Raw genomic sequence first — 27,742 nt, 5'->3', positions numbered from 1 at the left:
CTCTCTCTCTCTCTCTCTCTCTCTCCTGAGGACTGGTCTCTCTCTGTAGCCCTGACTGTCCTAGAACTTACCATGTAGACCAGGCTGGCCACCACACCTAGAAAATATTTTATTTCTATTTTATATTTTATTTTTGGTTTTTTTAAGACAGGGTTTCTTTATTTAGCCTTGGACGTCCTGGAACTCAGTCTGTAGACCAGGCTGGTCACTAACTTGGAGATTCCACTGCCTCTGCCTCTCAAGTGCTGGGATTAAAGGTGGGTACCACCCCCACCCAAAAACTTTTATTTCTTAAGGCCGAAGAAAGTACATTGTTTGGTATTATGTCCATCTTTGTATTAGGTTAGACCATGTGAAATTACCGTTTGACAAAATGGCCAAGTTCATATTGTTTAGCTTAATAATTCTTTGATCTGGATGCTGCGATTATAAGGAGCAGCTACTGCTGTGCATTTCGACTGTGCTGTGACCAATTCTATTTATTTATTTATTAAGATTTATTTATTTATTATGTATACAGTATTGTCAGTATTCTGCCTGCATGTGTGCCTGCAGGCCAGAAGAGGGCACCAGATCTCCTTACAGATGGTTGTGAGCCACCATGTGGTTGCTGGGAATTGAACTCAGGACCTTTGGAAGAACATGCAGTGCTCTTAGCCACTGAGCCATTTCTCCAGCTCCCTATGACCAATTTTATATATTTAAACTATTAGAATCAAAATAGAGCAAGGCATGGCAGCACACACTTTTCATCCCAGCATTCGGGAGGCAGGCGGATCTCTGTGAGTTTCAGGACAGCCAGCGTTATGTAGAGAGACCCTGTCTTAAAAATACATACTCAGCCTAGATGTAGTAGGGAGGGCCTTGGACCTTTCACAAGGCAAAGTGCCTTACCATCTCTTAAGATTAGAGCGGGGTGGGGTGAGAGGGTGTGTAGAGGGAACAGGAGGAGGGGAGGGAGTGGGTAATTAGATTGGTTTTTTTTTTTAAAAAAAATGAAATAAATAAAAATAAAAAATACATATATATCAGAGATGGCTGAACAGTTAAGATCATTTATTACTCTTACAGAAGCCCTGAGTCCAGTTCCCAGTACACAAATCAGGCGTTCACAACTGCCTGGCCTCTGTGAGCACTGCACTTATGCATGCACGCACACACACACACAATTTAAAATTAGAAATTCTTTTCACAAAAAGGATCCACTTGACTACAGAGACCAGAGTGCAGGTGTCACAAGCAGAAGGGGTCAGAGCAGGAGAGAGGTGGTGGCCAGGGCAGGGCAGGGCAGCAATGCCGCCTGCTGTGACGGTGGATTAAAGGCCCCGGCACAAACTGGAGGCAGTGATGTAGTACAAACAGCAGTTCATGGAAGGAATTTTAAACTAACTCCCCAGGGTTTGGAATGAGCAGGAAGGACAGCATAAATCAATTTAAACCCTCTCCTATAGGTGGTGCTTTTTTTTATAAAACAAAAATATTTATTTTACATCCCGGCAGAGTTTACCCTTCTTCCTCTGCTCCCAGTCCCTCCCCGCATCCTCCCTCTGCTCCCAGTCCCCAGTCCACTCCTCCTCCCTTTCTGTTCAGGATCTCCCCTGTGGATATCAACAAAACATGGCCTATCAAATTGCAGTAAGACTAAACACTTCACTTCTTAAGGGACAAGTGGCATTCAGCCACCCGAGATTGAGCAATAACAGGTCTGTGATGCCCTTATAGATGTCTGGGGCTGCACGTGCGCTACACTGACTGGTTCAGCATGTGCTTACCCTCTGCCGGCAGGCGCGGGTAACCCATTGAACCCCATTTGTGATGGGGTTCGGGGATTGCAATTCTACCCCATGAATGAGTTAAAAAAAAAAAGACTAGACACCTCCCCATGTATTAAGGCTGGGCAAGGTGATCCAATATGGGGATTAGGGTCTTTTAATTAATAATTCAAACCATGAAGGTCCGTTAGATGGCTCAGCACACTGGGCCCAATCCCAGAACCCATATAAAGCTGGGAGAACTGAATCCTCAATCTTGCTCTCTGTGGCCTGTGCGCCCCGTCCCCCATTGTTCACCCACGCAGACAGTAGTAAAAATATACTAACAATTGTTTTAAAGTATGAAGCTGTGTGTTGATTGCCATGGAAGAGACTTCCAGAACTAAAACCAAGTGTGGGTATATGTGGAAGGTAGGACCTACCAGGTGAGGACGAGTGAGTGGGGTGGAGATATGCCCCCCCCAGTTGTGCAAATTTTAACCAGTTACCTGTTGTTTGAATAACAAACCAGAAAGGGTTGGGTGCGGGGGGGGGGGTAAAGTCTGTGTGCTGTGTCTACCTCCACCCTCAAGCGGTTTCCATAAACAGAATGCAAAATGTCAGAGCTCAGCTCCAGCCAGTGGTGGTACAGAGAGGCGCGGTGGGCGCCGTCAGTCGTCTGTCTGCTCGGGTGCTCGGCCACAGTTCTGCGACCTGGGATGTCTGTGTGTCTCTTTAGCATCCCTGGCTCTCTCCCATAGACACTTGAAACGTCAGTTTCGACTGATGTCAACCTTGTCCTCCTTCAGGGACACTCTGGCAGGCGGGAGGTGCTTTAGCAGTGTGAGGATGTCCCCGCGGGTTCCTTTCCACACAGAGAACACGTGTGCCACTTTCTCTGAAAAGACAGAAAAAGACAACAAGTAGACCCTGGGGGGCACTGGTTCCAAAAGGACAGGACGAGAGCAGGTCCATGGTGAGGAACGGCCTTCTGAAAACAGAGAGAGACTGAAAACTCTTAGCAGATAGGTCTGAGAGTTGTCAAGGGTCAGCCCAGGTGGGGTACAACAATCTGTCAGCAAGGTTGGAGGAGCTAGGATTTCCTGCTGAGTTCAACTCACCCACAAGCTGGGAGGCCAGGGTCAGCCTTTATTTATTTATTTATTTATTTATTTATTTATTTATTTATTTATTTATTTAGATCAGAGTGTGACCTCAGCAAGGGTTGCTACTCTGGCCAAATCCTCCCAAGTTCTCTCTACTGATACCTTTCACTTTTGCCTCCAAGGTGGTGCCATATCATTTCCACTGTGCAGGAGAGGAAACTGAGGCCCAGAAAGATAGATAGATGGTGGATATCCTCAGGCCTGCCGACCATGCTCACTCCCTCCTCTCTGCTCTGCAGGTCCGGACCCTGGTGGCTGACTTCTCCATTGTTTTCTCCATCTTGCTGTTTTGTGGCATCGACGCCTGTTTTGGCCTGCAAACCCCCAAGCTGCATGTGCCTAACGTCATCAAGGTTTGCTCCCTGCCCTGGGCAGTCACTCTGCCCGCCTCCTGCTTGCAAGCTTCTCCACTGTGCTCTTAAACTTTCCCCTCTCAGCCCAGGGACCCTGTGTGTGCCCTAGCCCTTTGTGTGTTCCCCCCAGGGTGGTCACTCAAGAGGTGGGTGCAGACATGTAACGTGGGCCTGTGGACCTTCAGAGTGGGGAAGGCTGGACTCTGCTCTCCAAGCCTCACGCTGTGTGGGAGGCTTTTTGATCCCCCGACTGTGGCCATCACAAACTGGGCCACCTGAGACCTGTCCAAAGTGATCCCTTAGAATGGTCGACCCCAAAGTGCGGCCCCTGTACTAGTGTAGTGTTACATACAGGTGGGCATCCTCGTGGCCCTGTGCTCCTTCACGGGGCTCCCCTGGTATGTGGTTGCCACGGTCATCTCCATTGCCCACACCGACAGCCTCAAGATGGAGACGGAGACCAGTGCCCCGGGGGAGCAGCCTCAGTTCCTGGGGGTGGAGAGAGAGAGAGAGAGAGAGAGAGAGAGAGAGAGAGAGAGAGGGAGAGAGAGAGACCAGTGTCCCGGGGGAGCAGCCCTAGTTCCTGAGGGTAGGTAGGAAGGAACTGAAAAATGCAGATTCTCTGCCGGATGTAGTGGCACACACCTTTAGTCCCGTCACTTGGCCAAGGGAGTCAGAAGCAGGTGGATCTCTGGGAGTCTGAGGCCAGCGTGGTTTACATAGTGAGTTTCAGGATGCAAAAGATTATATACTGACACCTTGTCTCATTTAAAAAAGAAAAGGAAGCCGGGTGGTGGTGGCGCACGCCTTTTATCCCAGCACTCGAAGGCAGAGGCTCGAGACCAGCCTGGTCTACTGAGTTAGTTCCAGAACAGGCTCCAAAGCCACAGAGAAACCCTGTCTCGAAAATAAAAAAAAAATTTAAAAAAATTAAAAAATAAGGAAGAAGAAGAAGAAGAAGAAGAAGAAGAAGAAGAAGAAGAAGAAGAAGAAGAAGAAGAAGAAGAAGAAGAAGAAGAAGAAATTAAAAATCCTTCTGTTTGTGGAGACAGGGTTTCTCTGTGTAATAGTCCTGGTAGTCCTGGCCGTCCTAGAACTCACTCTGTAGCCCAGGCTTGGCCTTGAATTCACAGAGATCAGTCTGCCTGTGCCTCCTGAGCTGAGACTAAAGGCATGCGCCACCATCGCCCAGCTCTAATACAGATTCTTAGTCCTATCCTAGACCTGTATAATCTGAAACACTGAGGTAGACCCTTTAATGAGCTCTCTACACGACGCTGGACATGCTTAAAGCTGAGGTCTGTGATTCAAAAGTTGCTCCTTAGGGGCTGGTGAGACTCCTCAGTGGGTAGAGGCGCTCACCGCCATGGCTGACAGCCTGAGTTCAATCCCTGGGGTGCTCCGGTAGAAGAGGGAACCGACTCCCACAGGTTGTTCTCTGACCACCACACATGCACTGTGGCACAAGTACACACATAAACACATAAGATACAATTTAATAATTTATGAAAACTTTAAAGAACTTGGAAAAAAATTACACTGTAAGATTAGCCAGCCCCAAAGTCCACCCATCTCAACAGACTTCTGAATAGCCAAATTAGTCACTCTGAAGCTGTGGAGTTCCTTGTTCGATTTTACATTTTACCATCAAATATATTTTTATGCATCTAACTATAACCAAAACCAAAAATATCCACGGTAGAGTTAAAAGTAGAAAGGCAGTTCATTTGCATCTTCTTTCATGACTCACGTCCAAAATGTAATTTTGCGTATATGTGTGAGGTTTTTTTTTTTTTTTTTTTTTTCTGAGACAGTTTTTTCTGTGCAGCACTGACTGTCCTGGTACTCACTCTGTGGACAAGGCTGGTCTCCAATTCAGAGTCCCACCTACCTCTGTCTCCCTAGTGCTGGGATTAAAGGTGTGCACCACTATGTCTGGCCTCAAATTATAATTAAAAAGGAGAAAAAAAATTACCCATTAAAAAAAATTACCCATTCAGAATTGATGGTTTGTTTACAGCTAAACACAAACCCTCCCAAATGCACGAGCTATCCAACCTAAGCAGGGAATCCGTGTCTAGAACCTGTTTGAAGTCATGTTAGCCTTAATATAAAAGCACTGGTTTCTGAAAGTTGGGGGACAGCTCCACAAGTAAGACCCCTTGCTCTGAAGACAGGAGCATCTGAGTTTGAACCTTCAGCACCCACAGCAAAAATCAGGCATGGCTGTGTTTGCCGGCCACCCATCAGAGGGCAGAGACGGGCTGAGTCTGGGTGTTCACTGGCTGGCCAGCCTAGCTGGCCCAAATGGTGAGCTGTGTCCACAAGAGGCCTTGAATCAGGGCGATGAAGGCTGAGCAACAGAAAACATCGGATAATACTGCTCTGGGTTTGCATGCTCACATGCACACCACACACATATATGCACACACACACACGCACACACGCTCAAGCACACACACCACTTTCTCTTAAATGTCCACCTTTTTTGTTGTTGTTGTTGTTGTTTTGTTTTGTTTTGTTTTGTTTTTTCGAGACAGGGTTTCTCTGTGGCTTTGGAGTCTGTCCTGAAACTAGCTCTTGTAGACCAGGGTGGACTCGAACTCACAGAGATCCACCTGCCTCTGCCTCCCAAGTGCAGGGATTAAAGGCGTGCGCCACCACTGCCTGGCTCTGATGTTTGACTTTTTAAGACAGCCCTCAGGGCTCCTTAGGCAGATGGCTTTGCAGAGGCAGAGGCAGCACTAGGCTGTCGCAGGCTTTTTCTCTTGGGCCACCAACAAGCTTCCAAATCAAGACACACAATCTTCTTATTAGTCATGAATGCTCAACCTATTTTAGCTCTTATTTCTTGCTGGCTCTCACAACTTAAATTATCCTGTTTCTCTTTATCTATGTTTTGCCTTGGGGCTTTTTACCTTTCTGTCTTTCTGTAAGGCCTACTTTTACTGCTTCTTGTGTCTGTCTGTCGGCTGCCTGGTCTCGGGCCCTGAGAGTGTCTCTCTCCTCCTCTTTCTCCCTCACTCTCCTCTGCTTCTCTCTCCTCCTACTCATCCTTTCTGGCCTCCAGCCCCACCTATCCCTCTCCTGCCTAGCCATTGGCCCTTCAGCTTTTTATTAGATCAATCAGGTGCTTTAAACAGGCTAGAGGAACTGAATGCAAGGCATTTTTTAATTAATTAAACAAATACAGCATAAACAAATGTAACACACCTTTACCTCGTTAACAAGGGCAGCAGAAACAAGTGTAACAGACTTTCACATAGGTAACTTATTTCGCAGCATAAACAAATGTAGTATGTATTTACCTAGTTAAAATAATACTCCACACTAAGCCCATCAGATACTTTGTTGCTTTGGTCTGTCAGGCCTTATTCTTGCCATTTGTCTTTGTGTGACCAGTGACTACATGTGCCCTCCTGGCGGCCCTCTGATCCTCGCCTGTTTTCCCAGGGTGTTGCAGCCATTGTGTTCTGTGTAGTTCTGTATTCCCAGTGTGTCTGAGCTCCTTCCCATGCCTGTCTGCCTGCCTCTGTGACTCTCTCTAAAGTGGCAGGTTCCTAGCATCTTTACAGGGGAAATAAATATCATAATTGAAAAGTAACTCCAGGTGGGGAAGGAGAAGAATGGGAAGGGTGGGGACGCAGGCAAGTGTCTGGGACAAGGGAGAAAGGATCAGCCCTCTCCACTTCCTCCACTCAGCCCACACGGCCTGACCGAGGCTGGTTTGTTGCCCCTTTTGGGAAGAACCCTTGGTGGGTGTACCCTGCGAGCATCCTGCCCGCCCTGCTGGTGACCATCCTGATCTTCATGGACCAGCAGATCACGGCTGTCATTGTCAACCGGAAGGAGAACAAGCTGAAGGTAAGGCTGAGCCAGGAACACAGCTGGGGGGATGGAGGAGAACATTCTTCCTTTCAAACTTGGAGCAGATGGATTAAATCCACCTTTGGTGTCTTTTGGTGAGAGACATGTGTCCTTGAACAGGATCAAGGTGGCATGGTCTGAGAACCAGGTGCAAGCCCAGGCTGGGTCTTGGGCACAAGCTCAAAATGTCTCTCTGGCTTATGCCTCCTGACGGTGAAACTTGGGCACCTCACAGGTGCCGATGCGCGTATAGATCTAAAATCGGGAGACAGAGGAATTTCCATGATTCCTGAAGTTCCTGAAGCTCCCCTTTGGGTCTGAGAAGGCTCAGTCACCACTGACTGCCCCACCTAGTCTGGGCCACTCTAGGCTGGAGTCCTTTATCTAAGAACTGCAGAGAGACTGTGGCCAGTGGGCACGAGCTCTTCTTCCCAGAGACCAAATTTGGGGCTTTGCCAAGCCTGGCATCCCTCTTCTCCAAACTTGTGCACCTTGTTTAATTTTTTAGACAAGATGGCAACTTAAGCCAACCTTGGGGATAGTGAAGCCCAAACACTTCTTAAGCCCCCAGGGTGAATGTCTCCGTGGGGCAGCCCCCCTCAGAATACAGTCTGGAAGGCAGGGGAGCCCTTGAACATGAAATGGTTGCTTTGGGAAGGATCAGGTTCCCAGACTCTTCTCCTGTCCCACTGTCCTGCAGAAGGCCGCGGGCTACCATCTGGACCTCTTCTGGGTGGGCATCCTCATGGCCCTGTGCTCCTTCACGGGGCTCCCCTGGTATGTGGCTGCCACGGTCATCTCCATCGCCCACATCGACAGCCTCAAGATGGAGACGGAGACCAGTGCCCCGGGGGAGCAGCCTCAGTTCCTGGGAGTCAGGTAAGACAGAACAAGGCACGAGTCACCTGACCAGGAGTGGACAGCTCAGGAGAAGACAACGTGGTTTTCCTCTAGGTATTTGGACAAGAAAGGCCTTCCCTATGGCCTCTGAAATCACAGCCCTTGAGGAATATTCTAAAGGAAAGAGTAGAAAATTCAATTCTATCAATTCTAAGTGATATTTTTTGTAGTCCCCAGGAGTAACACACACACACACACACACACACACACACACACACACCCTAACACTCTAGAACAATGGCTTTTAAACCTTCCAAATGCTGTGACCCTTTAATTGCTCACGTTGTGGTGACCCCCAACATAAAATTCATTCATTGCTACTCCATCACTGTAATTGTGCTGCTGTTAGGAATGGTGAGGCAGATGTCTGGTTGCAGCCCACAGGTTGAGAACCGCCGCTCTAGAGCCTTGCCCAGGGGCCACCATGGGGCCTCTTCTTGCCCTCCCTCCCGTTGTCATTCCTCAAGACCCTCTAGAGGTTCACATCCTGCTTAGCCGCCATACCTCTTGAGAGCCTACCTGGACCCAGCCAGGATTCAGCCCGTATCCCTGGCTTGTCGCTTTTGTTCTTCTCCTTGCTCTCCGTTCATGCCCACGTCAGTCCCAAACTGGTTCATGCAGCAAAGCCCGTCTGCTGCCACTCTGGGGCCCATGTCAGACCCTGGTGTTCTCCAAAATGGCTGTCCTTGGAACTTCCTGTGTCCTTAGGACACATGAACTACCTGGTATGCCTTGAGGGAGACCCCTTTGCTTGGTTGAAGTGCTCAAGATTAGTCATGGCAGAGTCCTTTCCCAGTCCACTCCCTGGGCCTAAGTAAGCTGCCCAGAGCCTACAGCTCCAGTCCGGTTGAGCCAGGGCCTTGCACCTGCCCCTGCTGCCTCCTCTGCAAGCAGTCAGGCTCCTTCCCCGTATTCAGCAGCTACGATTCCCAGGGGTTGGAAATTAACAGCAAAGCAGGGTGCTAAGCCCTTTACAACCTCCCAATAGCAGCACCTCCACCATTATCTCCACTGCGGTCAGCTCAGAGTGTTCCTGGTTCCTGGCCTAATGCCCACACATAAATAGCAGAGCCAAGAGTCTGCCTAAGTCCACATAGCTCAAACATTCAACTGTTAGGTCCTATACTGAATGACCTCCCTGACACTTCTCAAAATGTCCTGGCCTACGTCGGGTGCTGCCCGCCTTTCCTAACAAAGTCTAGGCCTTGGACTGCATGGCAGAGTCCAATAAGGAACTTCTCAAGTCTACAGTGTTGGACATAATAAGCTTCAAGTCCAGTAGCAGAGCTGCAGGGGCTGGGAATGGCCGCTGAGTGTCTTCCAGGTCACCCCTGACTGTGCGCTCATCTCCGCCAGGGAGCAGAGAGTGACTGGCATCATGGTCTTCATCCTGACAGGCATCTCCGTCTTCCTGGCTCCAATTCTAAAGGTGAGGCTCTGCCCCATCACCCCCAAGCCCAAGGGCCACCGGCCTGCAAGCCGTAAGAAAGGCAAGATGTGAACAGGTCACGGTGGTGTTTCATCCTTCACGGTTTTCTGTGATTCCACGTGGTCTGTTATCATTATTGCTGTCATGTCTGCTCTGCCCCACTTCCAGAAGCCACTGCCACCTTTCTGGGGAGTGTTCTTCCCCAGGGAGTTCTGCAGTGTTCTGTTGCTACCTAGTCTCCAGAGCTGGCCAGTCTACGTCACCCCGGATCTTCTTGCTTTGCCCATTTTCTGAATGCAAACTTTGCAAAGGGGAACCCCCAAGTTCTACTTCTCCATCTTGTGTACCCTTGGGCACACAGTGACTTTCCCTCAAATTTTTGAAACCATTCTTACTCACATCCCAACCGCTAGAGGACACTGTATCAGGGGTGCATTCAAGCCTGTGTCCCTCCGGAGAGCTGCGTTCCAGTCAGGAAGAAGGTAGTCCTGACAGAGCTCACTGCTCCTGTTCTCCGCCACATCCAATTGCCTAGCAATGGTCCTTTCCATCTGTCATTACCTACACAAGACTTTTCTTCGTGTGTGTACATGCATTTCGTATGTGCATGTGTGCACCCATGTGTGTGAATGGTTTGGAGACAATCCATGGAAGCCAGAGGTGTCAGGTTCTCCTGGAGTTTGTGAGCCACCCAACAAGGGTGCTGAGAACTGAACCCAGGTTCTCTGCAGGAGCAGTATGTGTTCTTAACCCCTAAGCTCTCTCTCTCTGGTTTCTCTATTTGTTGGAGCTGGGGTCTCTCACTGAACCTGGAGCTCACAATTTGGCTAGGCTGGCCAGCCAGCTCAAGGGTTCCTCTCGCCTCTGCCTCCGCAGTACTGGGGTAACAACTGTTTGCCTCCTTACTTGGCCTTTTCACTTGATGCTGGGGTTTAAGCTGAGGACCCTGTGTGTCACGTGACAAGCGTTTTACTTAAGAAGCCGTCTCTGCCACCCAAGACTTTTCTTTGTATTAAGCTTAGTCCACTTACGTTGCCCTTTCCTCCTTCCACCTTTTAGTCTCTTAAAACAGCTGGTTCTGAAGTGGCCTTGCATGGACAGGTGCACCCGATTCCCTCACTGTGACAAGTGTTTGTGGCTTGAAAAGAGATGCTGGGCACATCCGAGCAGTGGGTGTGCCACTGGGTCCTTCAAAGGAATGTCTCCATTGTCTATGATAGGCCACACGCAGATGGGCAGCTACTGCTTGCTTATTTTACAGAGGCTCCCTGCAGACCCCTAAGATAATTCATGAGTTCCCTTGTACCTGCTTCTAAGGCTGCCCATCTGTGTTTGATACCCTGGACTATCTGGTGGAAGGAGAGAACCAACCCTTGAAGGCTGTCCACTGACCTTCATACATGCTCAGTGACCTGCACACAGGAATACACACACACACACACACACACACACACAAACACACAATCAATCAGTCAATGTGAAAAACAAACAGAGGCTAGAGAGATGACTCAGTGGTTAAGAACATTGGTTGCTCTTGCAGAGAACTGTTGTAAAAGGAGCAGTGTCAGGACAGACCTTTTCAGAAAAGTGAATATTCCATGGACATTTAAAATATACTCTGGGGCCAGGGAAATGCGCAGTAAGTACAGTCTCTTGTTGCTGAGCCCAACAATCCAAGTTCAATCCACAGGACACACGAGGTGACAAGAGAGAACTATAAGTTGTGCTCCGACCGCTACATGTCGCATGCTACACGCTCATGCACAAACACACACACAAGTGAACACTTAAAGACTGAAGGGGGTTCTAAGGTCAGGGGGTACAGCTCAGTAGCAGAGCACTGTCTGGCATTCGTGAGACCCTGCATTCCATCCCTAGGACCATAAAATGGCTCTTCTTGGTTTGCTTGTGATCGCATTAGGGCCTTGCATGTGCTAGGCAGGCATTCTACCACGGCTCTGCTTCTTCGGGCTTCACTGCCCTGTTTATTTTGTGCCTAGGCCAGCACTGAACTCACTCTGTAGCACATACTGGCCTTGAACTTGTGACTCTGCTTCATTTTCCCAAGTTACAGGCCTGACTCTTAAAAGTGTGCTTTATTTTACTTGTATTCATTTAATCACATTTTAAAACATAATATGCTCATTTTAAAAAATGATTTATTTTTATTTTATGTGTATTTTTTTTTTGCCCACATGTATGCCTGGTGTTCACTGAGGCTAGAAGAGGGTATCAGATCCTCTGGAGCTGGAGTTACAGATCTTTGTGAGTTGCCGTGTGGGTGCTGGGAACAAAACCCAGGTTCTCTGGTGTAGGAGGGTCTTCTTTCTATGTGTTGCTTTCATTGGTCAAAAAAAAAAAAGCCTTGGCTTTTTGATAGGGCAGAATTTCGATAGGTGGAGTAGACCAAACAGAATGCTGGGAGAAAGTCAGCAGAGTCAGGAAGATGCCATGGCTCTCCTCACTGAGACAGAAGTGCAGGCTGGGGTGTTGCTGGAAGAGGCTCCGCAACTATGAGGAGGCATCGGGAACTTCCCAGGGCTCTGGGTGCTGGCAGAAGGCTTGCTGAGCATACGCAAACCCTTGGGCTCCATTTTCATCACCCAGGGCTGCAAACCAGGCAGTTTGAGATCTAACACTGCATGCCTCTAATCTCTTTGTTTCCTTGATTTTGATTAATTTTTAATGACTTATTTTTATTTATGTGTATGTATGTATATTTGTGTGAGTGTATGCCATGTTGTTTGAACTCTGTCCGAAGCCAGAGGGCATTGGATATCCCTGGAGCTGGAATTATAGGCGGTTGTGAATGCTGGGAGCAGAACTCATGTCCTCTGCAAGAGCACCAAGCACTATAAGTCACTGAGCCACCTCTTCAGCACACGACCCTCGTTCTTCTGTTTTAAAGAAAGAGTCTTACTATGTAACCCTGAGTGGCCTAGAACTTGAGATGTGGACCATGCTGGTCTCAAACTCTCCGCAGTCCTGCCGTCCCAGCCTCTTACGTGCTGGAATTACAAAGATGAGCCATGCCAGGCAGGTGGTGGCGCAGGCCTTTAATTCCAGCACTTGGGAGGCAGAGGCCAGCAGATCTCTGAGTTCAAGGCCAACATGGTCTATAAAGCAAGTTCTAGCACAGGCAGAGCTATTACACAGAGAAACCCTGTCTTGGAAAAACAAAACAAACAGACAAACAAACCCAACAAAATAAACAAAAAATAAAAAACCCAAAAAGATGAGGCATAATACCGGCTTATTATTTTTTATTTAAGATTTTCTTTGAATTGCTCCCATGCTTTGAATGCAGTTTGCACATTGCTAACATATCGACTTTTTATGTTGTTTTATAATTAGGACACTTTTCATAAGGTTAGCAGGAAGATGCAAAGACCCTCTGAATCCCCTTTTAACTTTCAGCTCAAATGCCTTGGGATTGAACTTTACAACATCTGGATTCAAATCTTTCTTAATGGTTAAATATTGAACAGTCTAACTTAAAAGAGATCACTTTCTTGCTCGGATGTCTTGACACTCTTTTTCTTTTAAAGATTTATTTTACTTTTAATAATTATGCAGATGTGTGTCTGTGTGTGACTATGTACGCGTGAATGCAGATGCCTGCGGAGGTCAGAAGAGAGCATGAGATCTCCTGGAGCTGGAGTTACAGGTGGTTGTGAGCCACCTGATGTGGCTGCTGGTGCCATCCCTCCAGCCACCGTCTCAACATTACCAAACGGCACCTATAAGTTAGGCGACCTCAGGGTGGTCAGAGTTGGTGAGCATTGATATCAAACTTTGTGCCTTCCAAAGTGTTCTCCCAGGACTACCCAAGAGCAAGGCAGGCTCCTGCTCAGCTCACCGGGATTCCCAGCCCCTTTGGTGGCTGTCAGCAGAAGCAGACGTGGGAGGGATCTGGTAGGATTGAGGAGTGCTCTGGTCTGTGTAGCTTTCCCTCTTGTTGGAAGGAGCAACCCATGTCATATAGGTTTTGAGTGGCCGGGAGAGCAGCCAGTCCTGGAAAGCAGCTGCCTGCTGGCTTGGCTACCCAAGCTGGAGGAGAGCTCTTCCACCCTCATGGTTCCCCTCACATCCTCTGGCTTCAGGTCTGCTCCTCCACATAGTGCCAGTCTTCAGTACCCTCTGTGGTTGGCTAACACCGCTGTCCATCACCAGCTAGCCTAGGACCCTCCCCAGCCCAAACCTTTGTTTTCATTGCAGTACATCCCTATGCCCGTGCTCTATGGAGTCTTCCTCTACATGGGTGTAGCCTCGCTGAACGGCATCCAGGTAAGGTCCTCCCCAGGCCAATGTGACCTAGAGTCAGAAGTCCCAGTTGTGTGAGAGGGTCATGGTAACAATGCCACTTCCATCAATCCATCGACTGTGTCGACAAAATCACTACATAGGTACTTTACATGTACCTTATGTATCTATGTGATTGGGCCTTTGGATCCCCGTTTTACAGGTGGAGAAACTGAGGCAGGTCAGGTTATCTCTGATAAACCTTTCCTCCCTACTTCCCTAAAGTTACTCTATAAAGGATTTTTTTTTACTTGGTTCTGACTCACATGAGGCCAGGGTCCCCAGGCAGTGTGTGCCACAGTTAATTGCTTTTTCCTTAAATATGGCCCATGTTCATGTTCCTGTAGTCACGACCTCCAGACTATTTCCTCCATCCAGTGCTCAGGGCCCCTGCCCTATGTTATACATGCATAGATACCAGGAGCCTCTCATGATCGGGAGTCCCCTCTCTGAGGCCCTACCAGGCCATCACTTCCCCTAGTCCTGTATGTAGCCTTTGGCCCAGGAGTCTGACCTCCCGGTTGAGTCCTATGCCATATTCTCACCAGTTCTGGGAACGCTGCAAGCTTTTCCTCATGCCAGCCAAGCACCAGCCGGACCACGCCTTCCTGCGCCATGTGCCCCTTCGCCGGATCCACCTGTTCACCCTGGTGCAGATCCTCTGCCTAGCACTGCTCTGGATCCTCAAATCAACCATGGCTGCCATCATCTTCCCAGTCATGGTGAGGAGAGTGTGGGCTGCTCAGAGGACTGGGTGGGGCAGGGCCACCAGGAGGTTCAGGGCCAGGTAACAGAGAAAAAGTGCCACAGTAACGGGACTCTGCAAGGACAACCCATGTGCTGTCTGTCTCCAGGGCTCCAGGGGAGGGATCGGAGAAGCAAGATAAAACAGAAAGCTAAGCTCCCATGTTGAACTTCAAGCTGGTTTGGAATAAAAGTATAATAATAGTAAATAAACAAATACATAAATAAATAAAATAGTAGTAAACTTTTCACCATGTAAAACAACTGCATTTGAAAAGATGGATGGATTGTGATGGGCAGAGACCAGACTCCTAGATTCAAGAACTTGAGAGTGCATACAGGGCAGGGTGGCACTGGCTATAATCCAAGCACTAGGGAGGCTGTGGTCTCTGGGGCTGGCTGGCTAATTAGTCTCGGGGACATTGGAAGGGCTGCAAAGACACTGGCCACAAATGGTCCCTGAATTTAGCCAACAGAGGAGAAAACGCAAGCTCACGGTTTTCTCTGAGCTCCCACAAAACTCATCTTTTCTGCCCATCTTCCCGTCCCAGATCCTGGGCCTTATCATTGTTCGAAGGCTCCTGGACTTGATTTTCTCCCAGCATGACCTGGCCTGGATTGACAACATCCTCCCAGAGAAGGAGAAACAGGAGACAGACAAGAAGAAGAAGAGAAGGAAAGGGGTCCTTGAAAACACTGATGAGGAGGTGGGGACAGTGAGTGGCCTCGGTAGAAGTCAGAGACTCTCCCCTTCTGCCAGGGCGAGGGGTGGCTCTTTGGGAGGCCTGCAGCAGTACCTGGTACAGGAGGGATGTTATCTGTGCTGGTCTTGGGTGTTGAGAACCCATTTGTTCCTGGGAATATCCTTAGGGTGGTCCAAGTTGGTGAGCATCCCTGCCTAGGAACAGGTGATAGCCACACTTGCCCTTCCATTGCTATGAGTTCTCACGACTGTTTTCATTAGCAAGGCAAGTGCCTGGGGCAGAACGGGCTCTAGTGTAGAAGGCACTTGTAAGGAGGATCTCCAGAGAAAGGCACAGGCCTTGCAGGAGGGGTGTCCAGTGGGAACTCACAACCAACCTAGACTCCAGGTAGGTGGCCCTGGTAGCAAGCTTGGCTTGGGCCTGTCCACGGGGTGTTAGAGACAGAAGTGGGAGAGGCACATGTCTTCCCTGAAGGTAGAATAACCGCCTGATTTCCTCACCTGCCCCTTTCCTCGTCCATGCTTTTGCATCTCAGCCCTGAAACCATTAGGGACTCAAGAGCCAAGGAGTTAGTCTGCACTGTACAGTAAATCTCAAAACATTAGACAGAAAGATTTTCTGATTCGGGCACTCATTGTAAATGATGACAGCTCTTCCCCAAAGAGAGCAAGACCTCCCAAGATGGATACATAGCTGACTGAGAGAATTAAGAAAACCATTCCTGCTTTGATCATGCCCTTTCCTGATACCCTGCCTAGTTCCCAGTCTCCCCCATCTGACTCAAACCCACAGTCTTCATCTTCATTTGTGAGTGAAAACTGTTCACAGTCAAATCCTCGTGAGCAAGCTTAAGTCATCCGCTAACTATGTGACTTTCTCATCCTTATCTGCTATCCTCCTCAGGAGGAAGGCGCCCTCAAATTTATTTCATGTGCCCTTTTTGACAAAAAGAACTTGCAAAGATAGATTTCTAAAAACAAAGAGGTTTCTTAAAACAAAGGGGTTGGGGGGCTATAGCTCAGTTGGTAGGGCACTGGCCTGGCGTGCATGAATGAAGCCCTGGGTTCAATTTCTAGTGACTTGTAAACCAGGCATGGGCATGCACGCCTGTCATCCCAACACTTAGGAGGTGGAAACAGGAGGGTCAGAAATTCAGGGTGTCCCCAGGCACATGGTGTGTTTGACGCCAGTCTGTGGAGGAAGAAAGGATGCAAGGAAGGGAGGGTAGAGCCCAGTCGCCTTTTTATTTTAATATTTATCATTTTAAAAGTATGATAAATTTAAAAGTGGGTGTGTGGGTGTGTAGGTGTGTGGCTATGTGCGTGTGAGTGCCTGTGGAGGCCAGAAGAGAGCTTTAGGTCCCTGGAGTTACAGGTGATTGTGAGCTGCCCAATATGGGTGCTAGAACCCGAACTCCAGTATCCCATAAGTGCAGCTGGAGATCTTAACTGCTGAATCATCTCTCCAGCCCTGCCCTAACCAGGTCTTTTAAAGACAAATGCTTTTTCTTTGTTTGTTTTTTGTTTTGTTTTTGTTTTTTTCTTTTTCAGCAAACACCTGAGATACTCCCATGTGCCAGGAATTATTCCAGGGCTGAGAAAAAACACTTATGCATTTTATGATACATATACTCAGCAGAAGAACGAGATCTGAGTCACAGACATGCATTTTAGAAGGGCCTTTAAGACAGCACCACTGTAGTGTGAGTCACTCACAGTGACTGCATACACGGCAGATTAGACTGTTCAGAGTGGCGTTCCTGGCCGGAATTCCTTCCTGACTCCTGGGTCTCTAGAACAGTGGGTTACTGTGCCATGGTGCCTCTGTGGGCCAAGTGTTTGCCACAGCCCTCACTATTTGGTCTGAGGAGAATGGAGGTTTGCACCGTGCGTGTATGGACTTTCCGTCTCAGTGAGGAAGCCCTGTGGTTGTGTTGATGTTTATCTGCTTTCCCACTGTTTTTCTCCAGCCCCAGTTCCTTCCTCCCTCACTTATAAAGATCCCCATGGAAAGTGTCCCATCCGACCCCCAAAACGGTATCCACTGCATTGCCAGTAAGTAAAACACCTGCTGTCTCTCCCTTCCTACTCATCTACTCCGCAAGGGAACTTCCCCCTGTAGCTTCAGTGGTCAAACTGTTTTAGATGCTGAGGACTCCTGTCCTAGGGAGAAATAGAGGTGACTGGCCCTGAGCACAGGACCTCCACACATATGGAGACCCCACCCCGTAAAAGAGCACCCTGCAATCTTCACTTTAGACATGGTCCCCATTCCTCACTTTCCTTTGGGCCCCGTGCCTCTGCTCCTCTCCTCTTCATTGTTTTAGTACTTGTCAGTCCAGGTGTGGCTCCTGAGCCCCACATTTTCCTGGAATTGTGATGACTGAGCTCCCGCCAGGGCTGAGTGTTCCCGCTAGAAAACCATCTGGGTGACTCCAGCCCTGAGATTAGGCTGCGATCCCGTGAAAGCCAGAGCTGCCTGCCACTGCTGATGGGGAGGTTGCTTAGGCAGGGTCAGCTTTTGCTCTTGAAGACCCTTCTAGGTCTTTCACAGCCTAGTGACAGACAGTCCAACCTATCTTTGGAGTCTCCTGTCGTGGGACTTGCCACTCCCCTCAAAGACAGGTCAGGTCTTGGTGACCAGCACATTTAGCCGCACCCTCGGGGTTCAGCACAAGGTCACTTCAGGGTCCTTCCTCTCCTGACCCATTTCTGTCGTCCTCTCTAGTCCTTGCCCTCCCCATGCCTCAGTCCTTCCTAACCGGCTAAGAGCCCCCATATGAGGGACTGAGCCTGATGCCACCCATCTCTGTGAGGCCCCCGTACCGCTCATGTGCAGCATTGACTATAGGGTTGAGGAGCAGAAGCCAGAGCTGGTGAGGAGGTACTGGAGAGCTAGAATGTTCCCCTGTACCCTCTTGGACCTTCTCACAGCTGGCATTTCCATCTCCCTCCAGGAAAAAGATCTTCCAGTTGGAGTTACTCATTCTGACTCTTCCTTTAGTGGCTCGGAACTGGATCGAAGGTAAAGGCTGTTGGGTCCCTTTCCTCTTCGTGTGCATGGGTGTGGTGTCATTGTCTGGGCTGTGGACAACTTCTCAGAGGGCACCCTGGTTAATGACTCCCTGCCCCAGTAGCCATAAACTGCCAGCAGCTTCCTGGCTATGGGCAGGGCCTCGTGTGAGGCAGAGTATCAGATAAGAGATTAAGCGATGGCTGAAGGCTTGAGGGGCTAGGGCAGCTTTGCTGGCCCACCACTGGGAAACAGGTGGTAAGCGATCTGCTTCAGGAGGAGATCACATAATAAATGTGTGTTCTCGCTCACGTCAACGTTGTTACATTGCACAAAGGAATTCAACTTTAGAAAAGGAGCTTACTGCAAAAATATTGCATTGAATATTCTGTGAAAACACAGAAAAAAAGAAAACAACGTAGGCAACAGTGAAAGCGTGGCTTGATTCTCTGTTTCTGAAAGCTTGGATGGATAAACACAAAGGATCAAAGCACAAGGCACTCTAAGTAGGAGATCAACAGCGAGGTTAGTCACCTCAGGTGGGAAGAAGGATTGAGGAAAGGGAACCAGAAAGGAGAGATTAAGTAGAGATAGAAACATTCAGGAAAAGGACTAGGGAGTTGCTCGGTGGTTGTTCCTGCCTACCATGTAGACAGCCCTGGTTCAAACCACAGCGCTTTATGAAACCAAGAATGGTGGCACTTGCCTATAATCCCAGCACTGAGGAAGCAGAGCCAGGAGGATCGAGAGTTCAAGGCCATCATGTGTTATGGAGCAAGTTAAGGCCAGCCTGGGTTATATGAAATCCTGCCTCAGGAAAAAAAGTTTTCTTCAGAGACATATTCAAGGCTCAGAAGCCAAGGACCCTCATATCAATGGTGCTCTTGCCGAGACACCATGCATGAAGAGAATCTTGCATATAGCAGGTCCTGGATAAGACTCGAGCTGCTTGGGTGTCACAGTGTCAGAGTGTGTGGGTGCCTGTAGAGGCCAGAGAGGACATCAGATCCCACAGAATACATCCTTAAGATTTAAAAAGGCTTACCCTAAATCAGATCTCCACCCCATCTGCAGGCAAGAGCCTAGACCAAGACAGGGAATTTTTGAAAACCTGTTAAATTACCCTGAGCCACAGAAAGGCTGAGAATTCGGTGAGCTAGAGATGGTGCTTGCCATATGCACTGGTGTTCCCCGAATCTGTGAGAGCAGATGGAAGTAAAGGAAGAGGTCTCCCCAGAGAGCAAAGAGCTCAGGACTTGGCTAGACATAGATGAAGCCTCAAAGCTGAAGGCATGGGGACTGAGGACTGGGTGAAGGGCTAAGGGGAAGGGTGGGCTGGAGAGATGGGGATTGAAGGGGCTGGATAAATGGGGGTCAGAGGGATGAATGGGCCAGAGAGATGGGGCTAAGATGCAGGGCTGGTAAGATTGCTCTCAGGTTAAGTTCACTGGCAGCTTTTCCAGAGTACTCAAGTTTGGTTCCTACCATCCGCATTGCAGCTAGGAACCATTTGTCATTCTAGTTCTGGGGGATCTGAGCCCTTCTTCTGGACTCCTTGGCACTAGGATGTGGTGCAGAGACACACATGTATGCAAACACGCATATCTATTAAAAAGTAAATTTTTACAAACCTGCCAGGCACGAGGTGCCATTCTTGGAGTTGTAGCGGGACTTGCAGACAAAGGCACAACATGCATGTGAGAACATGCGTGGGCACACAGAGAAGCTGGTGATCTCAGTAGCCATATCCAGGACAGAAAGACCAGCCTGATGCACAGACTGAGCCAGGGCAGAGGAGGAAACGTCAGTCCGGGTCATGGGAACAGGCCTAAGGCAGTATTTGAAAGCACACATGCGGGAATTGATGGGCAGTTAAACCAGAAAAGTGGCCAGTTCAAACCAAGTGGGCTCTCTCTGCCATGCTAAGGAATCTGGATGCTGTCCTTTGAACAATGAGAACAGAACAGTCAGATTTATGATTCAGAAAGTTGGCTTGGCAGCCGTTTAAATAGGTTAAAACAGGCTGGGACCAGTTGAGTGACTATGGCTAAGAGCCCAGCAGCTAGGGGACACTTTGGTCCAAAGATTCTGTAAATTCATGCTCTGTGAGAAGCAGAGGCAGGAGAATCAGGAATTCAAGGTCATTCTTAGCTACAAGACAAGTTTGCAACTATGTGAGACTCTGTATCAAAAACACAAAAAACAGAAAAGGCCAGCAAGATGGCCCAGTAGGTAAAGGTGCTTGCCACCAAACCTGGTGACCTGAGTTCAAAGAAATAAATGGTGGCCCACACCTTTAATCCCAGCAATTGGCAGACAGGGGGGTGGGTCCCTTTGAGTTCAAGGTCAGCCTGCTCTACACAGCAGTACCCTTCTGGAAAAATAAATAAACAGAACACGATCTGAGCCAGGTGGTGGCACACATCTTTAATCCCAGCACTTGGGAGGCAGAGGCAGGAGGATCTCTGTGAGTTCAAAGAGTGAGTTCCAGGACAGCCAGAGCTACACAGAGAAATCCTGTCTTGTAAAACCAACTAACCAAGTAAACCATGATCTGAGTTTGATCCTGAGTCCGACATGGTGGAAGGGGAAAATCAACTCCTGCATTGTCCCGACACCCACTCTTGTGCCCCCTCCCCGCCCCTGCAAACACCCATAAGTAAGGAAATGTAATGATTTTTCTGGGACAGGGTCTCACCTAAGTAGCCTTGATTGGTCTTGAACTCAGACCTACCTGTCTGTGCCTCCTGAGTGCTCCCTGGACTGTAATGTTTTTCTGAAAAAAAAAAAAAAAAGCTTGCATGTGTGTGGTGCACAGACACACAAGCAGAAAAAAATATTTTTTTAACTAGCAGCATTTTATTTTATTTAAAGATCTATTTATTAATTATGTATATGACTTTCTGCTTGCATGTGTCCCTGCAGGCCAGAAGAGGGCACCAGATCTTATTACAGATGGTTGTGAACCACCATGTGGTTGCTGGGAATTGAACTTAGATCCTCTGGAAGAACAGTCAGTGCTCTTAGCCTCTGAGCCATCTCTCCAGCCCAGAAAAAAAAATTTTTTTTAAATTGATAAGCAATGACAGAACTTTTCCATCAGAGCCTGCCCTGTGGTTACTGCTGAACAAACCCAAGACTAGATACTCATTTTTCTTCCTGCTTTGTCTTACTCAGCATCACCTTGCACTTCAAAATCGCTTGTCCAGCTTCACCAGCCTTCAGTTACTCACGGAGTCCAGTCTTCATGGTGCCGCAGGTGAAGATAGAGATGGAGCCTGACCTTGACTTCACAGACAATTAGGACTATGGGAGAAAGGTGGGCGGGGAGACCACGCTCTAGCCCAGCACTGCTCTTCCCGGCTGGGGACAGCGTGAAGGCTGGCCCAGGCTCCATCTAGAGCGTGTCAAGCCCTTCACTTGTTTCCTTACCCACTGGAGGCCTATCCGTGACATCCAAGATAATCATGAAGTTCTCCTCTTCCCTTTGCAGTTATTAAAATACCCAAAACAGATCCATATGGCTTAAAATGCCACCCAGCATAGATATAACCTTTCTTCTGAAATGAACAAAAAATGTTCTCCAAAGTTATAAGTACGATACATGGGCAGTGATGGGCTTGTATTTAAAGTATATATTGACTTAGTATCTTCTACTTATTTATCAATTTAGGATCTTTTAGAGGTTAGATTGAAATCTAAATACCTTGAAGGTCTGAGTGTGTTCTGCAGGCTTACACGTTAGAAAGTGGCTGAAAGTTGTCTTTTCGCCTCGTTCTGCCTGGAGTCCTCTGTACAAGCAGGCCTGACTCTAGAAGTGTGGCTGGGCCTTCCACACACTGAACGGCCAGTCCCAAGATTATTCACGGAAGAACTCGTGTATCGGTAGATTGCTTATCTTTGAGATAGGTGCTCACTAAGGACCCTCAGATGTCCTGGAACTCCCTATGTAGATCAGGCTGTCCCCAGAACTCCACCTGTCTCTGGGATTGATTAAAGGCACGTGCGTCTCGACTGGCTTGGAGCGGATTGCTTTAGACAAAATAGTGCTTGTGAACTGAACTCTTAAGCCGCATTAGGTCAACCAAATAACCCTTTATGCTCACCGGTGGCCTTATAACCTGGAGTCCACTTTTTGATGCATCTGAGTAGGTTCCCTCCTTCCTCTCCCACAACAACTTTGCAATAGCTAAGGCCCAAATTTCTCAGCAACATTGCCTGTTAGGCAGCTCTTGTTTGTAATAGCTACTTTATGCAAGTGGTCAGAAGAACCCCGTCCCAAATAGGGTATGACAGCCCAGTTCTCCGGTGATCTAAACCCATTCCACGATACAACTGTTTGTCTTCCTGTGCCAGTCCTGAGAGAGCCAAAGGCCAAGTTTCAAAGCTTCACTGGTCTGTAGCAGCCCTCGATCCAGATCGAGCTGTAGCATTGTTACAGATTCAGAGGGAAGTGGGCTTTATTAATCAAGCGAGCTGAGAAGCCAGTTAGCTTTTAAAAGGTTGATATAAATTGATCCATGTAATTTTCACTTTAAATATCACTTGTATTTTGTATATACATGAGCATTTAAACTCAGCAGCCTTTAACGTGTCGGCATATGACTTCTCCGCAAACGGTACTTAAATAAAATATAATTGTGTCTGCTTATCTTATGCCATGTTTAATAACTGAAGGACATCAACAGGCATGTACCATACCTGACTTACAAAAATATCCCCTGCAAGGGAGCTGGAGAGATGGCGCAGTGGTTAAAGACACTTGTGGCTTTGGCAGAGCACCTGGGTTTGCATCCCAGGGTGGCTCACAACTATCTGAACTCCAGTTCTAGATCTAAGGCCCTCTTCTGGCCTCCACAAGTACTGCATGCACATGGCACACATACACTCATATATATACTCATATACATTAAAACAAACAAACACACAAGTGTAAGCCATAAACCATAAAGCCCCTGGCAGAAGAACAAGGGAAATATAGGCCAACACTGCATGGGCTGCCTAGAGCAGGACTGAGTCTTTCAGCCTAAATCCAAACAGCCATGAGAACACACAGGGATAGAAGTTCAGCTTGCACCTTCCAGTTTGTCAAACAATTGCACAGCAGGGATAAATGTGTCTATTGCACATGATACACATGTGTTGAGAATTTTGCACGCAAACAAATCCTTTGTAGTGAGTGGTATGTGAATGGAGGGAATGGTTTAGAAGATACCCAGAATCACTTACATGTATCTTGAAGGGATACATAAGGGTTAGGTTGGTTTCTTCACAACTCCTTATAGACTGGGTATACTCTAGGAACAGCCAACCCAAACACTGGGTAGGAAATACTAACAGGTTAGGTCTAACTGAGACAGAAGAAGATAGCATTTCAGAAACTCATTCCACACCAGACAGATGTGTTTTATTTAAAAACAAGACAAAAGAACCCAACAACAGCAACAGACCCTTTAATAAGAAAATCTGATCAAATCTTATATTAACTCAAGCTCCTTGGTACCTTCAGGAAAGCCAACAGGGTACGTGAAAGACACAGGCAGCTGCCGGCATTTCTTTGGTGGCAAGTAGTAGGTTTTACACAACCTGCCCTCATGATTATCATGCCCAAAAAACTGGCCTCAAAGCTTAGGCCAAAAAAAAAATATATATATAGACACCTACTCTCCAACGGTCTGAAATTTAAAGTTTAAATGTGCTGCAGAAGCCGAACATGACAATCACACACGTCATTTATGAAATGATCTTTCTCAATTCTAGAAAACTGAAATAGGGCAAGCTCACAGAAGGGTAACAGCAAGTGGGGGAAATCCTAAACCTTCCCCGGTGACTCAGCCACATGGGACAGCTAGCAATGCTGGGCTTCCCTCTACCAGCCCAGCCAACTGAGCCCTCTTCAGAGAAACCTGGTCACAGTCTGGCATGCACAGAGAGCAAGGGGCCGTCCTCCACTCGGTGTCGGTGCTGCCGTTTCTTCTTCCCCCCATTCGCTCTAGTACGTTTTCCTTTGGTTTGAAAGTTGAACTCAGAAGGCTTGGAACCTCGGATGAGCCATCAACTTGAATTGGAATAGCACTTGGGAAATGAGAACCTAACAAGGCAGGGTTTGTGATGAAGTTCAGCATCCACTCTCAGTGTGAGGATGTCTCCCCTGCATCACCAGGTCAAAGGCAGGACGCGGATGGGCACCCCGGTGAGGTTCTGCAGAGCCATGCGCACACACGTCCACCCGTTTTAAGCTTTCAATAAATACAAACATCATTTTAAACCACTTCAACAGAATAAATTAAAAATACTGCATTCCTCTTGGCCCACTCTGCCTCTCCAACTGGCATGGATTCCTGCTAGTTGGTGGCAACTCCACGCTGCTTGGCCTTGAGCAGCTCCAGCTCTTCAGGCCTCAGCACTTTCTTCGCAGCAATAATGGTATTCTTCATCAGCATGGCCACCGTCATGGGACCAACACCTCCAGGGACAGGAGTGATGTACCCGGCTTTCTTCTTGACTCCTGCAGAGAAACAAGACAGGCAGGGTGCTTCAGATAGGTGTGCAAAGTTCACAAGCACTTTATCCTGTTATGAAAAAAAGTATTAAAGAAAAAGAAATGTAAGGGCCTTTATTAGCTTCAAACTGGGTAAGAAAGACAGCATCTATGGGGTTGGAGAGATGGTTCAGACGTTACAAGTACCAGCTGCTCTTGCGGAGGAAGTGGTTTGCTGGGTTCCTAGCAACATCTTGGTGACTCATAACCCCCCATAACTCCAGTTCTGGGGATCTGACACCCTCTTCTGATCTCTGAGGGCACCAGGCACACACATGGAGCACATACATACACATGCAGGCAAAACACTCAGGCATACAAAATAAACCCTTAATTTTAAGAAAAATAGTATCCGTAAGGCAGGGTAACAGTTCAGTTGTAAAACATTGGCTGTAAAAATGAGGACCTGAGTTCAAGCCTCAGAACCCACGAGAGAAAGCCAGATGGGGTAGCATGTGACTGTAACTCCAGTGCTGGGAGGCAGCTTGTCAGCCAGCCTGCACATGAACAACTGAAGATACCCAAGGTCACAAATACTATGACACACAAACATACACAGACCACATACACACACACATAAAACAGACACACAACATAGACACATACACCACATACACACACATAAAACAGACATACAACACAGACACACGCACCACATATACACGCACATAAAACAGACATATAACATACATATAACACACCACATACACACACAAAACAGACATAACATACATACAACACAGACAAACACACACCACATACACACATAACACATACACACCAGACATACCCATAGAACACACAGATATACAACATACATGCACATCATTTTTTAAAAAATTACGTGTATAGCCAGGCATGGTGGTGCCTCTTGGAAGAAGGTGGACAGCGACCTTGGAAGACTTCCAGGATCAACCTCAGGCTTCCACAGACATGCACCCATACACGTGCAAACATGAGCACAAACACACACACACACCATACTGTTTTTTAAAAAGCATTTTAAATATTACCAAAATAACACAAGCTTAAAAGTTATAAGAAAAAAGCCAGAGGTGGCAGCATACACCTTTAACCTCAGCACTTGGGAGGCAGAGGCAGGCAGATCTCTGTGAGTTCGAGGCCAGCCTGGTCTATAGAGCTAGTTCTAGGACAGCTAGGGCTACACAGAGAGATCTGTCTCAAAAAACAAACAATAACAACAAAAAAAAACTATGTAAAAAGAAAATGATCTGCCCTAAATATCCATGAAAGGTAATATTTATAGATTTATGTTTTCAAAACAATTACACTAAGTACCTTCAAAATCTACATCTCCAACCAACTTGGGCTTTGCAGTGACAGGATCTTGAACTCTGTTTATGCCCACGTCGATGACAGTTGCCCCTTCCTTGATCATGTCGGCTGTGATCAGATTTGGAATACCTGGTGACAGAGAGTGACAATCAGTCAGGTGACAGACTTCAGCTAAAAATTTTCATTTATTTTATATTTACAGATTTTATGTATATAAATGTTTTTCCTGAAGCCAGGTGGTGGTTGCACATGCCTTTAATTCCAGCACTTGGGAGGTAGAGGCAGGCAGAGCTCTGTGAGTTCAAGGCCAGCCTGATCTACAAGAGCTAGTTCCAGGACAGCTAAGGCTGTTACACAGAGAAACCCTGTCTTGAAGGAAAAACAAAAAATTTGCCTGAACATATATATACACCATGTGCCTGCAGTGCCTGCCCATGGAGGCCAGAAGAGGACATTATAGTCAGAGGGCATTATAGGCAAGAAGAACTTATTAACACGTGCTGTTAATACCATTAACTAAGGAGCACTTAAACTTCATGTGGAAGTACTGAGGGCTAGGAGTACCCTCCTGCAGTCTGCAACAGAGTGGCAGGTACAAGTATTCTAACTGCAACTCCAGCCCCCTTTGGAGGCGGCACAAAGAATCATGGCTGGGGAGAGCTGGGCAGGACAGCAGGAGGCAGGCGAACGTCCACACAGGTCAGCCCGTGTATACACTTCTTCAGAGCTCTCACCGGCAGCAGAGATCACAATGTCGGCAAGGATCGTGTGCTTCTTCAGTTGCTCTTTGGGGGTGTATCGGTGAGATATTGTGACTGTGGCATCACCTGAGAGGCAAAAACACAAGGCCTGAGTTCCAAGTCCAGGCTGAGATGGAGGGGGTTTCAGCTCTCCACAGCACTGCAGAAGCTCCACACCTCCCGAAAATCATGGACTTGGCGCGATTTCTAGATGGCTAGTTGGCATTTATCTTTTAAAGCCGATACTCTGGCCAGAGAGACGGGTCAGTGGGTAAACATGCTTGTCAAGCATTCCTTGACAGGCTGAGTCCAACCCCCAGAACTCAAGCAGACACACACACACACACACACACACACACACACGCACACACACAAATGAAATAAAAATTTAAATAAAACTAAGACTTGGTTTAGCAATGGCACTGCCTTAGCTCTAACCTTTGGAAACATTGCTCTCAGCTCTAACCTTAGGAGACACTGCTCTCAGCTCTAACCTTAGGAGACACTGCTCTCAGCTCTAACCTTAGGAGACACTGCTCTCAGCTCTAACCTTTGGAGACATAGATAACCATTTATTCCATTTCCCATTTCGTAGACTTAAAGAGTTTTACATTTTCTAAGCAAAACATCACCAGAATTACTCAAGGTACGTCTGCTCTTTAACAATGACAAAAGGGGCCAGGCATGGCGGCACACACCTTTATTCCCAGCACTTGGGAGGCAAAGGCAGGCGGATCTCAATGAGTTTGAGGCCAGCCTGGTCTACAATGCATGTTCCAGGACAGCCAAAGCAGCTACACAGAGAAAATCTGTCTTGAAAAACCAAAAACCAAAAGAAAAAAAGCTCCCCAAACCTGGAAATACAGGTTTGGCTTTGATCACAAAGTTCATTGTTACAGAATTCTTCACTTAGCTTCTTCTTAGATGAACCAACGGA

General features: G+C 47.6%; 2 protein-coding genes across 3 annotated transcripts in view; one reads left to right on the top strand and one right to left on the bottom strand.

The window, feature by feature from the left end:
* Positions 1 to 22,807, top strand: part of Slc4a5 (solute carrier family 4 member 5) — a 63,187-nt gene extending 40,380 nt beyond the window's left edge. The window contains exons 15-24 of the mRNA XM_050164962.1: positions 3,157 to 3,270; positions 6,973 to 7,134; positions 7,838 to 8,016; positions 9,394 to 9,466; positions 13,685 to 13,753; positions 14,317 to 14,490; positions 15,064 to 15,219; positions 17,186 to 17,270; positions 18,173 to 18,240; positions 21,406 to 22,807. Of these exons, the coding sequence (XP_050020919.1) occupies positions 3,157 to 3,270; positions 6,973 to 7,134; positions 7,838 to 8,016; positions 9,394 to 9,466; positions 13,685 to 13,753; positions 14,317 to 14,490; positions 15,064 to 15,219; positions 17,186 to 17,270; positions 18,173 to 18,207 (1,047 nt within the window). The 3' untranslated portion in view covers positions 18,208 to 18,240; positions 21,406 to 22,807. The remainder of the gene's footprint in view (positions 1 to 3,156; positions 3,271 to 6,972; positions 7,135 to 7,837; positions 8,017 to 9,393; positions 9,467 to 13,684; positions 13,754 to 14,316; positions 14,491 to 15,063; positions 15,220 to 17,185; positions 17,271 to 18,172; positions 18,241 to 21,405) is intronic.
* An 802-nt stretch (positions 22,808 to 23,609) lies between these two features.
* Mthfd2 (methylenetetrahydrofolate dehydrogenase (NADP+ dependent) 2, methenyltetrahydrofolate cyclohydrolase) overlaps positions 23,610 to 27,742 on the bottom strand; it is a 17,033-nt gene continuing 12,900 nt past the window's right edge. For both annotated transcript variants that reach the window (XM_050164976.1, XM_050164977.1), the window contains 3 exons: positions 26,800 to 26,892; positions 26,069 to 26,194; positions 23,610 to 24,736 (listed from right to left, as the gene is read on the bottom strand). In XM_050164976.1, the coding sequence (XP_050020933.1) occupies positions 24,573 to 24,736; positions 26,069 to 26,194; positions 26,800 to 26,892 (383 nt within the window). In that variant the 3' untranslated portion in view covers positions 23,610 to 24,572. The remainder of the gene's footprint in view (positions 24,737 to 26,068; positions 26,195 to 26,799; positions 26,893 to 27,742) is intronic.

Source organism: Alexandromys fortis, unplaced genomic scaffold, assembly GCF_014885135.2.
Source record: "Alexandromys fortis isolate MF-2015 unplaced genomic scaffold, M_Fortis_MF-2015_v1.1 scaffold_138, whole genome shotgun sequence".
NCBI lineage: Eukaryota > Metazoa > Chordata > Mammalia > Rodentia > Cricetidae > Alexandromys > Alexandromys fortis.
Note: the sequence above shows the minus strand (reverse complement) of the source record. Positions and strands in the feature narration are given on the sequence as shown.